The sequence below is a fragment of the Dasypus novemcinctus genome, chromosome 14, assembly GCF_030445035.2.
Source record: "Dasypus novemcinctus isolate mDasNov1 chromosome 14, mDasNov1.1.hap2, whole genome shotgun sequence".
NCBI lineage: Eukaryota > Metazoa > Chordata > Mammalia > Cingulata > Dasypodidae > Dasypus > Dasypus novemcinctus.
In genome coordinates, this window is record NC_080686.1 from 93,258,867 (window position 1) to 93,276,004 (window position 17,138).

A 17,138-nucleotide genomic window follows, 5' to 3' on the forward strand; every position below is an offset into this window, starting at 1 on the left:
TTTCAATAAAATTCCAATTCCACAGTCTAAACCAGCTCTCAAAAATGAAACACTTAAGAACCTAAGTAACCTGAAAAATCAGATTTAGAAACTGGCTAACCATTGCACAGACACTTACAGAGAATAACTAAAATCACATTCTGGAGTCCAAGTTTTCTCAGGGGTTCCTGAATAAGAAGATGAGAATCTAGTTTCAAATGTGAAAGGGGAGAAAATGAAATAGAGTCTTAACTAAAAGCATGAATATGCCATTAGACAATCTTTTCTGATTATAGTGGATTATTCCCAAAGAAATAGGTTTTCTTGCTTTTACCTTTCTTCTGCCTATAAATGCTTTACTTGATCCTTTATGAACTTCATGCTATTTCAACAAATTGGTTTGCATTCTCTAACATCTTCAAACAACAACCAACATCTGAAAGTTGAAACTCATAAAGGTGGGGCTTGCTTATAAATAGTATCAGGATCTACCTGTTTAGATTTTCCCAAGGTATTAGTACTCTGACTACCCACACACAAAAAACAAGAAAGCTAAATAAAATTTAACCCAGAGAGAGTCAGAGTGTCAGAATAAATTAGTTACAAAGTAAATAAATGGGCCCTACACTATTGAAGCATCATGCTGTTAAAAAAAAAAAAAAACTTTAAAAAGTTTAAAGAAAAACACTTATAAATGATTAAATGTAGCACTAATAATGAACACAGAAACACTAGCAAACATTTTTAGAACAACATGTGAAGTGGTGTGACCAGTAGGGGAAGAATAATTTACCGATTAGTTTAATTAGATCTTGTTTAATCTTCTCAAATTTCCACTACCATAAATGTCTAATATTCCAATATATGCTTAAATAGAGAACATGAATTCCACAGAAGTGGTTATGTGCCTTCTTCATTTACTGAAATCTTAAGGTTTTACTTAAGCTAATGATATAGCCAAGATTAGTCTAAAAACTCTTATATTTATTCCCTCACAGACATTCATTTTAGCATTGTGATAGCTATTCAGAATACAAAATAGATTCTCAGAATACAAAATAAGAAACCACATTCACTCTCCTCAAGCTATGAGTACAGTAGTGGAGAGATAAACATCAAATACCCATGGCAAAATAAAAAGTGATAGTTTTGTAAGAAACATGTAAAATGCTGTAACAAAAGAATAAAGGGAAGGAGAAGATAACTGGGATTTCAAGGCAAAACAGGAATTCAACAGGAAAGGAAAAAAAAGGTAAGGCATTCCAAACAAAAGCAAAGGCAAGAAAGTGTGCATGTGTAAGACTTAGGAAACAAGCAGTTATTGCAAGTGGGGTCAGAAATGATTCATATCACCTATAATTTCCCTCTAATTATAAAACCATCTGCTACTCTGAACCAAAAAAGCCATGGACCACTGAACTTCCTTTTCTCCCTTATATCAAAACACCCTGTCAATGATCAATCACAGTTTGCGCTGTGGCTCTTTGGTCTAAAACATGTCTTAAATTGTCTTCTTTCAGTGTCTGCACTTTATTCTGCCTTCACGAGACCTCCAAATGTCAACAGAGAACTCAAACTGGACACAGACTGTAAGCCCAACAGATTGGTCCTTGATAACCACCTCTGCACTTATTACACAGGAAAGAAGTATGGGAACAGTAAGGTAGGGGGAAAATATAAAGAAAGAACCTAAGGATTGTGCCTTCACGAAATATGGTAATGAGAAAAAGACAAATAAGGTCCAGAGCCTCAGGAGATTCTATGCTGGTACAGGACACCTGAGCATGTATATGCTGGTGGACAAAGTCAATGAAAGGGAAGACAGAGAAGATTTAATTAAGAGAAGGAATAGTTAAAAGAATAAAGTTTTGGAGTAAAATCATGGAAAAGAGTAAGGATGCACAGCTTCCCTTGAAAAGAGAAAAAAATGGAAATGAAGGTAGAAGGACACCTGGGTACCTTCAGGGGTTTAGGAGAAGAAAGTTAAGGGAGACCACACCAAACGTTTTCTCTGTGGTGTAAAGTCACTGCAATGAGTTGGGGATGGTGTCCAGATGGCAAGGATGATTTCAACTTTCTCCTAAGAAGTTTAGGGGGAGTAGAAAAGACTGGCAGGTTGCAAAGCCACAAAGAGTTATGATCCCTCAAAAAAATAATAATAAATAGTCCCCTGATTCATGGATATTGTAAATTTCAGGGGTGAGAACAAGAATGAATGAATGAATGAAGGAAGGAAGGAAGGAATGGAATTTTCTCTGACATAAATAATTTACATACTTATGAAACATCATTTTCCTTTTACCCTTAAATTACTGCAACCATTTCTGTAATAATCTTCCTTCAAATACAATACTTAACACATAATTGAGAATTTTAAAGTACAGAAAACAGTAGAGAATAAAGGAAGGAGGGACATAGTAAAATTTTAGATTTCTGAAAAATATATAAACCTGCTTTACCTCTCGTATTTCATGGCCGGCTCCTCTATATGACTGCAAGTCTTCCAAGATGCCTTCTGCATCTTTTAATACTACATTCACCTGATTATAAATTTCCTTCTCAGATTCTGTAGGCTGGGCATCTAAATAGCAGGAAAGCACAAGAAAATTTACAGTGACATGAATTTTTTAAGTACGTGTAAAATTCTAAACAATTAAACACCCAAATTTCCACAGATGAGTTATATTTTATTCAATGTGTTAACTTTGCAATTTTTAGAAGAGATCAATAATTTTTCCTACGTTCTACATATGAATAACTAGCCTCAAGTTTGCAAATATTACAGAGAAGGGAAACACCAAACATTATTACTATTTAGCTTAAGTAACAAATCATAACTTGGTTTATTAAACCACCTTGAGAATAACAGTTAAAAATTTAAACAGTGATAGTCTCAAAAAACACTTTTTCTACTTCATTCATCATTGTCGATAAGTGAAACTGCATCAGTAATAATCTATTTTGAGATAACAGAAGTGAAAAGCCTATTGTATCCTGCTCAACTGAAGTTTAAGACTGAAATAATTATTCTCTAAAAGCAATTACTTTTAACCAACTGAGTTTTTATATTAAAAAAAAGTATTTTGAAAGAATAGTTTTTAGATGCTTCCCTTTCCTAGGGATGGCTTGAAATCTGGTTCAATTTATATGATAATGTAAGTTAAGGACAGGAGAAAATATGCATCAAAGAACAAACCAAGGGCAATATCAATGAATTTTTCTGATGAACAAAATGTTAAGATTCTTGTGGAAGAGTTCTAATTATGAAACTGCTCCAGAATTACTGAGCTGCTGAAAATTATATATTTTGAGCCACAATACTTATCAGTGAATCACTGAAATTTTCAAACACTAAAGCAAATTCTGAGGTCCTATTATGTTGGAATTGAATGAGAAAAAACTGAAGGGAGAATTACAGCATAAAAAGTATTATCAGGGGAGTGGATTTGGCTCATACAGTTGAGCACCCACCTCCCACATGGGAGGTCCCAGGTTCAGTTTCTGATGCCTCCTGAAAAAAACAAAAACAAACAACAAGCAAAACAAATGGAAAAACCAACTCAGGGAAGTCGATGTGGCTCAGTGGTTAAGCACTGGATTCCCACATACAAGGTCCCGGGTTCAATACCCAGCCCCCAGTACCTCAAAAAAAAAAAAACAAAAAAAACAACTTAATCAGGGACACAAACATATAGGCCTTTTCACCACCTGTGGTATTAGTCACAAAACATATGTTAATGAATGGCTGAATAGGGACTTCTCTCTACTAGATTTGAGGCAAGAGAAATCCCATAAAAATTTTTAGATAACTTGGTCATTTGTTTTTCCATGAACAAATCTTATTTAATAATATACTTGGTTCTTTTTTTAGAGAAAAATGGGACTCTACTCAGAAACTGAGTTTTTCATAAGTTTTCAAGTATACCACATTCAACACTACATGTAAGGCATTAAAGCACTTAGTATATGATAAACATTATGATCACCACAATGTTTTAGAAAACACTTATGCTGGCAAAAATTCTTCCATGCTAAAGCATCCTTTTTGGAGGGTGTGGGAGGTGGAGCAGAGTCCGAATTTATAATATGAATTAAGAAAGTTTCTGGTAAACTTTTACCTACCAATCATATAAAACTAGTACCTAGACTTTTCTGCACCCCCCCATACCTCCCCACAAATACACAATGATCTATTTATTCCTTTACCTTGAAATTTTAAAAGAAACTCAGTTCATACATAAAACTAGGAATAAAGATACCTAAAAACTAAAACTTTACTTTGTGCTTGGGGATAAATCAGGATCCAATTCCATCTATCAAAACTGCTAACTAGACAAAAATATACCACATAATTTTAATTTTAAATTCACCATTTAATACTACAACAACAACAAAGTAGTAACATTCATGTGCAATGCCAACTTAAGAATTTGTGTTCACATTTTTCAAATTTCTTTTCAGAAATCATTTATCCTTTTTAGAATGAAAACACTATGACAAAATAATTATACAAGAGGAGCCAATTGAAAATTTTAAAAGATTGTCCATAGCTATAAAGTACTGCTATGAGCAAATACTGATATTATAGCCAAATGATTAATTTTTCTTTTTTTAGAAAATTAGGGTTTGTAATTTGGCAGTAATATTGTTCACATTTAAACACCCACATTCTTCAAAGTAAAAGACACACTCTAAAAAAAGTGCACTTCATAATTTTTACATTTACACCAGATGCAGTAAAGACAAATATTTTTCTACATGCAAAAACGGTAATTTTATACTTTCTCATAAAGGATTGTGGAACTACAGCTATAACATCAATAGTATATACATATTAGAGTTTGAATTCATGAAGTGGGATTCATGACAAAGGACAATATTTTAAGTATCTGTTACAGATGTGTGAAGTTTGAAAATACTAAACTATGCCATTTTTTAGTGGTGACTAGTTGTTAACATAAAAATGTGACAGAGACTTACATACAAATGAAACATTATCAAGTAGCCTTAAAATAGACCTTGTAAGTGGTTAATAATTAATAAATTAGAGGTTTAAAAAGTACCAAGAAATTTAAAAAATAAAGGAGAAGATTCATATTTCCCCTTAGGGTGAGTAAAACACCCAGTACACCACATTGATTAAACATTTTTAGACTGTCACAGGAAAGTCACATTTATAATTTTGAAAGCTGCTGAAGACTGCTGTAGAAATGAAGACAAAGAAAAGAGCGGACAAAGTAAGCACTACTTTGATATAACAGCAAGTCATGCAAAAGGATGAAATACTAGGCAGGGAAAAAGACTATAAAATAAAGTATTTTGAAAAATGGTATTATATAATGCAACCAAGACTTGTCACTTCGATTTTTCATAGCAATAAATGGCTTTACTATTTGAAGAAAAATATACTACTCAGCAAGCTAACAAAAGGACATTCATGTGATAGCAAATAGCGTATCTACATCTAAGAGGAGACATGGTGATTATTCATCAGTTTTAAAGGCTTGTCAAAGGAAATTAAAGCACGTTTCAACAACAATTATTGTCTGAAGTTAAAATTAACTATTTTAATAATCTCACACCAGTTTACTTCAGGGTAAAAATAATTGCTAAAATTGAAGAAGTTATGGTACAGACAGAGGCAAGGTTAGTTTGAAAGGAAAAATTAAAAGCAAGTCAACATAAAAATTATAATTGTGGTAAAGAAACTTTCTGCTTTAATCGTCTTTCATTCATTCAATAAATACATACTATCTCCATAAAAGTTTGATCAAATGCACAGTATGTAAATCAGTACCTATTAGATTTTCTATAATAAGTATTTGTTGAATACATACATAAAATGAATAAAAAATCAGGGACATAAATGGCTTCAGTATTAAAGAAGGCTTCATAATTAGGAGGCCATTATGCATTTTCATCTCTGAGCAAAAGTAATCCTGCATCATTTTAGAAAAATATAAGAAAGATGCCACTAGGATAAAGATATTTCAAAGTACAAGGCAAAAAAAACAAATGAAGATATTCAAGAGAAGTAAAACTGAAAAATAAATTTAGACTAAAAAAGTAGGTATCAATACTTTTTTAAAGATGGAAGAACAAGTAACATAAAAGACGAATGAACTAGAGGAAAAGTATGCCTCAGTGGAAAAACACTAAACAAAGAATCAGAGAAAGTATATTCTATTTCCTCTCCTATTTTAGTCTATCAGGAGATAAGTTCAATTAACCAATATTGGGATTCTACAATAAACAAAGTCCTGCACTAAGATTGGGAAGGGACACAAAAATAAATAAAGCCCTCTTCTCCCAAAATCCACAATTTAGTGAACGGGTAACTATAAGTACATACTCAGGCTAAAGACTTATTAGAATGGCTATACAGTTATGATATCATAATAAAACATTAGAAAATTCCAAGAATGAGAAGAAGCTATAAAGGTCCCCATTCAGGGCTTTCTACATGCTGTCAATAGTATAAGGTCCGCCGAGTTTTACTGGGCAATTCTCAGCTTATAACTTAACTGAACCATTATTCTTAAATGAAAATCTTACCACATAGGTATAATTTGTTTTAAGGGGAGAGGGAATCCCTCTGTCTAGCACCTTGGGAATAAAGAGCAATGTATTTCATTGAATACAGAATGTCATTTCACACCTTAAGGCCTTTGACATGGTGTTCCCTGTCTACAATGGCCTTCACTCAGTGAGCCTGAAATGTTCTAATTCACCCTTCAAAACTAACTGAAACATCACCAAAGTCATCTATGACTTCCATTCTACTCCGCATTGCTATGTAAAATTAATCACTTCCTCATCTATACCTGGAATGTAAATTATGTAAATTAAATGCTTAGTTTGCATATTTATTCATCCTACTAGATTGAGAGCTTTCTGAAGAAAGGAGTTGTTACCTTAGTTTCCTCTGCTTCTCCAGCACCTACTTGCTGGCATACAGAAGGTATGCCATAAATGTATACTGAATTCAAGTGAAAATCGGTACTGGAGGGGGGAGAGGGAGTGATAATGTGAATTAAGGGAGTAATTACTTACTTTAAAGACATTGTCTTCATTTTGTAAACTACAAAATTCCATTAAATCAGGTTTAAAATGTACTGGAATAGTTAATTTATATAAAATCTAATGCAAAAAGCCAGATATATCTGCATGGAAATATTTCCATAGTTGTCCAACCATGAAAATATACTGGGCTAGTTTTAACCAATTAGAATGATGGAAACAGTAAAACTATACATTACGCTGATGTTACTATGCATCTGGAAATAAACATGTTGTACCAAATACCCTGTTTAGTAAATATAATGTGGCTTAATTTCACACAATCCTAAAAAACTGGCAAATCAATTGTGCTAGCAATTTCGAGTCTGGTATTAAACAATATTAGGAAGGACCCTTCTAATGGCCAGGGCCACCATAATAGCTTAATGATAAATAAACTTTTACAAATGCACATTTCCAAGAAAAAGAATATGCACATGGATGAGATATAAAATTGAATGAGGGGGAGCAGATGTGGCTCAAGCAGCTGAGTGCCCACCTCCCACATGGGACGTCCCAGGTTCAGCTCCCAGTTTCTCCTGAAAAAAAAAAAAACAAAAACAAAAACAAACAACAAGGCAAAACAATCGGGGTGGGGGGTAAAAAAACAACAACAATGGCTCAGGGAAGCCACTGGCTTAGTGGTTTAGCATTAGCTTCACACATACAAAATCCTGGGGTCCTGGGTTCAATCCCTGGCCCCCGGTACTTTAAAAAAAAAAAAAAAAAAAGTTAAACGAGGGAACTCCAATAGAATAAAAAGAAAACACACTTAAAAGTCTAAATAAGAAATAATAATGAACAAACTCAGGCCTGGTACACAGTAGGTCTTCCCTAATATTCTTTTACAACATACTGGTAAATGCCAAAACAAAAATTCAACGTTGGCTGCTACAGGCAACAAGTATCAATTTCTAATTTATATCTGCCTTTAAGAAGTTAATACTTTACATGTAGTTCTATATTATCGGTAATTAATTGTTGTTAGCAATTTTAACTTTTTCCTGTCACTAAATTAGCTATTTAAAAGTTAAGAACAATGAAACAAATTCCCACAAATTTGTACACCAAGACCAAACAATCCTTTAAATCAGGGGTTATTAACAAGGATTCCATGAGCTTGAATTGAAATTTTTTTAAAAAAACCATTATTCTTGTGGGGACATGTGGGTGTGATTTATTAAATAATACACAATATAGTGTGGACTCAGTAAGGGGTCCATGGTTTTCACCTGACTGGCAAAGGGGTTAATGGAACAAAAAAGGCTAAGAACCCCTGCTTTAAATATACTACATAAAATTCCTACTTTCCACTTGACTACATAATGCTAGCTTAATAAAAAGATCAAGTGCCAAGTCTTGAAGAAGATCTTGACTATATCAAAGCCAAGATTCTGCAAATGTAAGGAACTTGAGACAAAAGGGAAAAAGGGGACAGAACAGCAGAAAGATATACAAGACCAAGTTTGAAACAGATGCAAATAAACTAAAATATAGCTCTAATGTAAGTCGTCTCATCTAAAAGAATAATCTTCAAGTCAGCAATCTGTTCAACATCCCAAGCTGATTAAATTCATGCTAAACATGCACTTAAAATAGCACTGTTAAATTGTTGAGAAGGGTCAAGAAAACTAATTTTCATCTAATACACTTTGCCCCTAAAGCCCAACAATTTAATATGGTCCTGATATAGATATTATCACTCTTTAATAGCCTGAACACAGTATCCAAACTGTAATAGAACTTTTATAGAAACGTAATAAAAGTAGAAAAGTATCAGAGACCACAAATCATTCTTTAAAATGGAGATAAGCCATAAGTTTATGTGTTCAAATGAACTGTCCTGGCTTAAAGGAATAAAAAATAATTTATAAAATAGAATGAATATATATTGTAAAACATCATATAAACTAGTTTAAGTTAGAGGAAAATACAATGAATCTCTGGGGGCTTATTTTAAGGGATTTATTTATTTTGTTTTTAAAACCAGAAAAGGCTTAAATTTTAAGTATTTATAAATGTGTACAAGTGTTTTACCTCAGAAAACGTAAGGGATAACATAAATTCAAAGTTAAAGGCTATCTCTTCACCCTTTCCTAACAATTTGCTAATGATCAGTTAAAATAGCAACATTCACACTAAAACATCAATTTAATATCATTTTTCCCAATCTGACATACAGACAAGCTAAAGCAATACAGACAGCCAAAAAAAGCAAAAGCTTTTCAACATGCACTGGAGTCAATGACACTTACCTGCCACTCTTAGACCATATTACAATAGGTCATGCAACATAAAACAAACAGAAGGCAAATTACTTAAAGGTTTGTGAACCCATTATTTTTCTTTTTATTCAGTTAGAAAAATGAATTCCTAAAATAAATACATACAATTTTTAACTTTTCAAATTATCTGCAAAGAGTAAATAATTTAGGTTCACACTTACCTTTTAATATTATGCCCAAATTACTGAGCTTTGAATGAATGGCCTTCATGAACAGATTTGTATTATAAACACTTCAACATGTACAAAGAGTCATGGAAACTTAGTCCATTTTTTTCAATTGTATTAAATTTTCCCCCCACAGTATTGGCTTTATTATTACTAAGTCTGGAGATAGTATTTGCCCTTTCCACCAAAAATTTTTCATATCTATGTTTTCATTAGAAAAAAAGATCTTAAATTATAAAATATGTCCAACTAAGAGATATAAAATCTCTTACAAAAAGTCAAAGACATCATCACAATTTAATCTGTAAAATATGACTTCCAGTTCTAGAAGGCACCAGAAATTTTACTCAAACAATTCAAAACTCAGTCATGCAAAGCAGTTAAAAGAACAGCAAAGTGAAAACATTCATTTAGTGCAAGACAAACGCAGTCTACTGCAGGCAAAGAGAAATAGATATAAGATATAAAATCATCTTCTCACTTTCAAAATCAAGGAAAAAATTTGGCCCCTGCTCAAGGTCTGTGCATGTCAAAACTTTAAGAAGATTCCCCATGTTAAGGTACCTGTCAAGACAAGAATGAGAAAAGAGAAAATATCCCTTTATAAAAAGAACATCTGAAATTTATATTTAAAAATAGTAATGGGGAAAATGTTCATTAGGCCATGAATTCATCCTTCTGGTTACCCAGACTGTGCTCTGGCAAACAGCAAACCTGGTTCTCAACATGTTGATTTGTAGGACCTAGAGGTGAAATGTGGTTTTCCTGCACACAATGACACGACTGTTACTCCAATTCTTCTCAAAATTCTCCCAAGACAAAGTTTCATTAATGGCCTTATAATGAAAAATTCTTTTAAGTATTCCAATAGTGCTAGTATTCTGAAAAATAAATATCTGATCAAGAATTATTTACATGCCATTTTGTTTAATGAAACAATTTATTTCAAAGCCAAATATTAAAGAGTTTTTGCCAAAACTCACCTTTGCATTTCATCTTAAAATAGCAGAATGTAAAACTCACTTCCTATATACGATTAAATAAAGCATACATTTCTAACCAAATTTGGATGATTAATTTGGAGGTAATTTAAAGTACATGCAGCACAATTCTGATTTAAAATTTTTTTTTACAGTATTATAAGCCAACAGATTTCAAGGTAGTCACTAAAGCATACTATTAGAATGTTCATCATAAGGCTACTTGCTTCATGGACTAATGACAGGACAGTACTGGCTACAGACTCAACATGAGTTTAGCAAATGAAAAACTAAAGAATTATACATGATGGTGATGTTTGCCTACGATTAAGGAAAAAAAATCATGCAACCTTTTCATGATCCCCATGTTTTATCAACAAATATTCTGACTGGCCTTCACTGTGGTGTGAGTATAATTAATCTTTCTACTTTACCATTATGCACCAGCTGTGAAGGGCTAAAGAGACTTACTTTCAAAGTCCAAGAAAAAATGTGCTGCATTGTGGTCTATGTCCCTGGTTAGCACCTTAATGAGATTACCCATGCCAGCAAACCTAAAAATGAAAATGGCAACATCATTTAGTTCCAGTAAAAAATTTTAAGCAGAGGCCTGGGATTCGGCAAAGGCTGGCTTGCTCATAATTACCAACAGGTGCAGGTTTATATGCTTCTAGCATTGAAAATTATTTGGAACAACAAAAGCACATTTGGCTCTCAGTTTGTAACCCTGTTCCTCTTTTCCACATATCAAAAAAGTTACATAAATCAAGATGGGAGAAAATATTAGATTTTTACATATAACCTGCAATGTTTACATTTGAAGATATCTATGCTAGTGCTACTCCTTCAAAAAAGTTTTGAAGCATATATTCTCAATTTAAATTAACATGATAAATAGATTTCTCAAGAATAAACATTGAGACCGTTATTTTTAAGGAACAGGTGTTTTCCTTCTTGCAAGAGCAAATCCTTTTTGGGAATACAAGGATGATAGTATTCAAACCACATTTACCCATTAAAGAATGAAGGAAGTTATCAATGCCCATTTTTTTTTAATTTACCATATAAACCCAGTATTTCTTATATATTCTATACTCTGATCAAGCTTTCTATTATTTAAATCTTAGACTGAATATTCAACTATTATCTTATTTTACTTAAAAGTTAACACAGCAAATAAGTACATAGAGATCTAACAATTATCACAACTTAGTAATTTACAGAAAAAAAGTAAAAGTAAGGCATTTACTTAAATCTTGCCCAAGAAATTGTCATAACTGAGTAAGGATGGAGATGGGAGAGGGTGTTGGGAACACCTAGAAAATCAGGTTCAAACTTCAAAGTTGCAGTAGTTAGGAGGCAAACTACAATATCACAGTTACCACATACCCACCATTACTCAATCTGTCTCAATACTTTCTCTCCAAATACCAAACTGCTGGTAACATAAACAAAAGTAACAATATTTTCATCAATGGAAAACAACACCTTATCACTAACACTAATTACAAATATGAAAAGAGTCAGCACTTCTATCTACCTGTATTGTACCCCCTTCCTCCACTTTAAGCTTCAAGCTTCCCAGAAAGAAAAATAATTTAACAGTTATTTGCTTTAGAGGCTAAAGTTTGATGGACTGAAACATATTTCTTATAAAATGCTAAAACATGCCAATTTCACAAATATGATAAATGCAGAATGGTCCCTCAGTTCTGAAACAGTATTCCTCTAATGGGAAAGGTAGGACGCAGTTTTCATATTTAAAAATTCCTTATTACATTGAGAGAGAGACAGAAATAGGTGGATAGATGGAAAATTACAGCAAATGTGGCAAAATATTACAACTGATGGATACAGGTATCTGGAAGGGGAGGGAGGGTATACTGGAGGTATCAGGGTTTTGTTTTATTTTTCCAACTGTTCTGTGAGTTTGAAATTATTTCCAAATAAAAATAAGGGAAAAAAATTACAAAGAATTTCAATGGTTTGATTTGTAACAATGTTTTACATAGATGGATTGATTACCTGGGAAAGGTAGGGGGGAAATACTTATCATCTAAACTACCTTCAAACTACACATTATAAAAGGTATATAACAATACCAAACTTTAAATTTAAGGAAAAGATAAGCATTTCCTATAAGAGATCACCATATCCAAAAAGTTACTTCAAATCAGTTACTGAAATTTATTCAGTATTATTTTTAGGAACCATTTGGAAATAGAATATTTCACAGCTTTAATTTTCAAAAGTTTTCAAATATATATGGACCAGATTCTCTCACTAAGACCAAATATACAAAGACTAATCAAGTGGTATCAAAATACTATAGTGTGACTATGGGTTGAAAACATGTCCTAAGAAAGGGTTTAGCAGAAAAAAAGGCAGCACACCATTTGGTGTTTAGAGCTTGGTCTCTGGAATTAAACCAGAATTCCAAATTTTAGCTATCTAGTTGTTTGATTTTGAGGATGGTAGTTAACCTTTCTGGGACTCGTTTTCTCTTTTCAGGTAAAACATACATAAATTACAGTAACTATCTCAAAGGGTTATTATAAGGGTTCAGTGAGTTCAAGCATAGTGTTTGGTACACAATAAGCATTCAATAAATATTAGTTGCTATAATTATAACCCAAAATAACTTTAAAAATAATGACTTTAACACAAACTAGAGTCTTCATTTATCAAGACTATCAATGTTATAAATCAGTAAATCACAAAGCCCATTTTTAGTCCATTTTTCTTAAATAAGAATCTTGCTGACATGCTATTCTAAAATTAGCCCTAAGAGCAGGACATCATTATCAGTCATAAGAGGGAGAAGGGAAAGGCTAGGTTTCCTTACCTTTTTACCTCGATGTACCCAGTCAGTTAACACTTAGAAAAACAATGAAACAAGCAGTTTACCCCAGAAAAATGTTGAAACAAGCCAAGTCTGCTATATTTTCCTATAGCTCCCTCTGCAAACTTCCTCCACTATTTAGTCCTTTCCAGGCTCTCTGGGCTAACATGATCCTTTACCATTCACCACCACACTATACTTGGGCCTGATTTTTGCACTTTCCAAGTACTCAGGAACTGAAAATGCTCCTACCTCTTCATCCCATATGCAGACACTTAGTTTGAAAACAGCTCAGTTTATCTAGTGCAGAGTTTCTCAGCCTCAGCAGTACTGACTTTTAAATTTCAGGTGTATTTCTTTGTGGTGAGAGGGTCTCTCTAACACTATAGATATCCATATTCAGTAGCATCCTGGACTTCTACCCACTATTACATACATGCCAGTAGCATTCTGTCTCTGCCCCTGCCACATTATGACAAGCAAAAATGTCTCCAGACATTGACAAATGTCCCTTAGGGGACAAGATCTTCCCTGGCTGAGAACCACTGATCAAATACAACTGCCCGAACAATGTAGAAATCCCCTCTACCATGTAACTTATAGGACAGAATGCTACACAGGCAACCCATATCAGGGATATGTCTTGACAAATCTTATGAAATTTTTCAAAGATGGAAAAACAGTTCTTTTATAGCATCACTAGCATTCGTATTTTTTAGTGAGGACAAATGAAAAAATAAAACTATATACCTGTCTTGCCATTTTAAATTGTCAAAAAATTTGCTGTAAGCTTAAATTACAAAAAACAAAAAACAAATCTTCTAGTCCTCAGTGTGACTGGGATACCCGACTGCCTGGGTTCAAACCCTAGTTCTGCCGCTCCCAAGCACTGTGGCTGTAGTCAAGTTCCCTAACTTCTCCAGGCCTCAGTTTCCTCATCTATAAAAAGTGTTTAATAACAGTATCTACACCTCAGAAATGTTCCTAAAATCATTAAATGGGCTAATATCAGTTTAAAAAAAAAAAGTACAGTGCCTGGTTGTTTATTTGCTGCTATTGCTGCCATTGTTAGAGAATCTGTTCCTAGTAGAACTTGTGGAATGTGATGCCTGGGACTGCGTGGCATCCGTATTTCCTGCCGTACAGGAAGTTAATCGTCACAAAAGAATGAAGCAAAGTGCAGTGGAGATTTGTAGAAAGAGTGTCCTGAAGTCATTAGTTTCTGATTTTATTTGTCCCTGAGTTTCAGCTGCCATTTCCCCCAGTTCAGATGCTTGGTTTTTTAACTCTGGTTTTAAGTTGCCTGTTTCTTTAACCAATTCCCTTTTTATCTATTTAGTTGAACTGGGTTCCTGTCATCAGCATCTAAAAGAATTCTAGTATGATTTTTAAATTTCAGGTGAATAAATAAATCTCCATAAGCTCAAAAGATTTTTTTCAACAGGTTATGTAAAATTTTATACAAAATACAATTTAGTTCGTTCAGAGGTAGTTTCAAAGTAAATAATGAATATCATTTAGAATAATTAACTATAAGTATTACTATTTGAATTTATAAGAAAAGAGCTAAAGAAGTTTCTTCCCAATTATTTTACTGTCATCCTTGAATTTAAACAAACTATTATAAAGATTTACTAAAATTGAGAAGAAATTTAACACAAATTTACACAGAAACCAGATATACATTACTTTAATAGTCTATATTTCTGGTGTAATTTTGTGATTATGTGCTCTCACATTATATGTTTGTTTCAAAGTTGGTGACTTATCTGTACAGAAGACTGTCTTCCTGGCCAGTAGTCTGTGGAATGCATTTTTAAGCTTGCAAAAGTCACTTAAGTATTAGATCATTCTCCCATAAAACACTTGAAAAGAAGTTTCCTTAATTAGAATAACAGAAGCCAAGAGAAACAGAACTATAAGCTAGGCATAGTATACTATTTCTAATATCTTTCTGGGAACCCCAAAGATGGTTCCTTCATTTACTCTTTCAAGCTCCAGGGCCTTTATGATGCTGTCTCCTCTGCCCTAGAAGAATGCTAATGCCAAGGATGTTTCTACCAGTTGGTTTGTTTGTTTATTTGTATGGTTGGTTTGGTTGTTTTGTTTTTGTGTTGTCTTTTTTTAAATGGCTGATTCTATTAATCCTTCAGGCCTTATCTCAAATGCTCCCTTTTCAGAGAGGCCTTTTTCCCTGCCAACCTATCTAAAGTAGTTGTCCTCCCTACTCAGTTAGCCTCAATCACATCAACCAATCTATTCCTTCAGGGTACTTGCTTAACACAATCCAAATTACTGTTTAGTGTTAGTTTTACTCATTTCCAGGTTATAAACATAATAAATACCTATGGGTACTGGGGTGGGAAGGAAAGAACTTTGGAAGAGAAACTCATAAACATACTGACCAGCTTTGCTCTAATTCAGTTTCTCAACCTTAAAACTGTTGTGCCGGGCTGACCCTGTGCACTGTAGGATGTTTAGTATCATCCCTCCCTGGTCTCTTCCCACCATATGTGAGTAGCACTGCCCCCTACATGTGATAACCAAATATATCTCCAGACATTACCATATGTCTCCTGAAGAGCAAAACTGCCCTGATAAAGAGCCACTGTTATAAATCTATGGCCACACACATGAATGCATCCTTGGTTCTGCCTGGCAACCCTCTTACCTATCCCCAAACAACCTACTCTCTCACTTTACCAGGTGACTATTTAACACGTTAAAAAAAATAAAACTGGTGGTAGGGTGATGTATGGGAGCCCTGTATGATGTTATGCACATTTGTTTTATAAGTTCACAACTTTTACTATACACTTATTGTTTTAAGTATGCTCATGTATGAGTTGATGTACTTCAATTTTAAAAATTAGAAAAAAAAAATCTCCTCAAACCTCCAACAACCCATCCTTTATCCTCACGTACAAGAAATGACCTCACTAAACTTTCACAGAAAAAGAAAAAAACATCTATGGCCATTTTTACCTCCTTTTCTTCATTAGAAATCACATACTCTACCCTCCTCTCATTAAACAGATATGCACCTGCTCCTGTGAAGTCTTTCCTATGGGGAACTGTGGTTCTCCCATTCTCCTTCACCTACCTAAGGCATATCCCCTGTACAATCACAACACCTTTCCTTTTCCTGTTTATAATAAGACTTGTCAAATGAATAGTCACTAATTTTCACTTTTTCACCCTCCATTCTTTCAACACATTCTAATCTGGCTTTTATATTTATCAATACAATGAAACTGTCTCCATCAAAATCACCAAAACCTGCATCTGGCTAAATCCAAAGGTCAATTCTCAGGCTTCAACTTGCTGTACTTCTAAAAGCTTTTAACCCAGTTTATCATTTGCTTCTTCCTAAACTTTTTTCTTCATTTGGCATTTAAGACAACACATTCTCCTGGCTTGCCTTCCTATTTTACGGCTATTCTTTTTCAGTATCCTTCTCTTTGGCATACATGCAGTTATTTCTCTTATCTTTAAACAAAAATTTATCTTGACTCTACTTCCCCCTGAGGCCGCATCCCATTCTTTTCCTTCCCTTTGAAGCAAAATTCCTTAAGAAGAGTAGTCTATATTTATCCCTTATTCCTCTCCATTCTCTATAAAACCCACTTCTCCAATCTGGTTTTTGTCACAACACACCACACTCCACAATGATAATTCAAATGGTCAATTCTTAGTCCTCATGCCACCTGTCAGTAGCATCTGACACTCCTCCTCCTCAATGCATTTTTCTCATTAGCTTAAAGGCTATCATGTCTTACCTGCTACCTACCATCCTGTGTCCTTGCCACAGGGACACAGATTACTT

The 17,138-nt window shown here is 33.7% G+C and overlaps 1 protein-coding gene across 7 annotated transcripts in view; it reads right to left on the minus strand.

The window, feature by feature from the left end:
- CYRIB (CYFIP related Rac1 interactor B) overlaps positions 1 to 17,138 on the minus strand; it is a 165,367-nt gene that overhangs the window by 23,073 nt on the left and 125,156 nt on the right. For 4 of the 7 annotated variants that reach the window (XM_071208031.1, XM_004451156.5, XM_071208029.1 and 1 more), the window contains 2 exons: positions 9,972 to 10,054; positions 2,439 to 2,560 (listed from right to left, as the gene is read on the minus strand). In XM_071208031.1, the coding sequence (XP_071064132.1) occupies positions 2,439 to 2,560; positions 9,972 to 10,044 (195 nt within the window). In that variant the 5' untranslated portion in view covers positions 10,045 to 10,054. Of the gene's footprint in view, positions 1 to 2,438; positions 2,561 to 9,971; positions 10,055 to 10,941; positions 11,025 to 17,138 lie in introns of those variants that run through there. The other 3 variants (XM_004451158.5, XM_004451157.5, XM_058276036.2) reach the window with 2 other exon arrangements.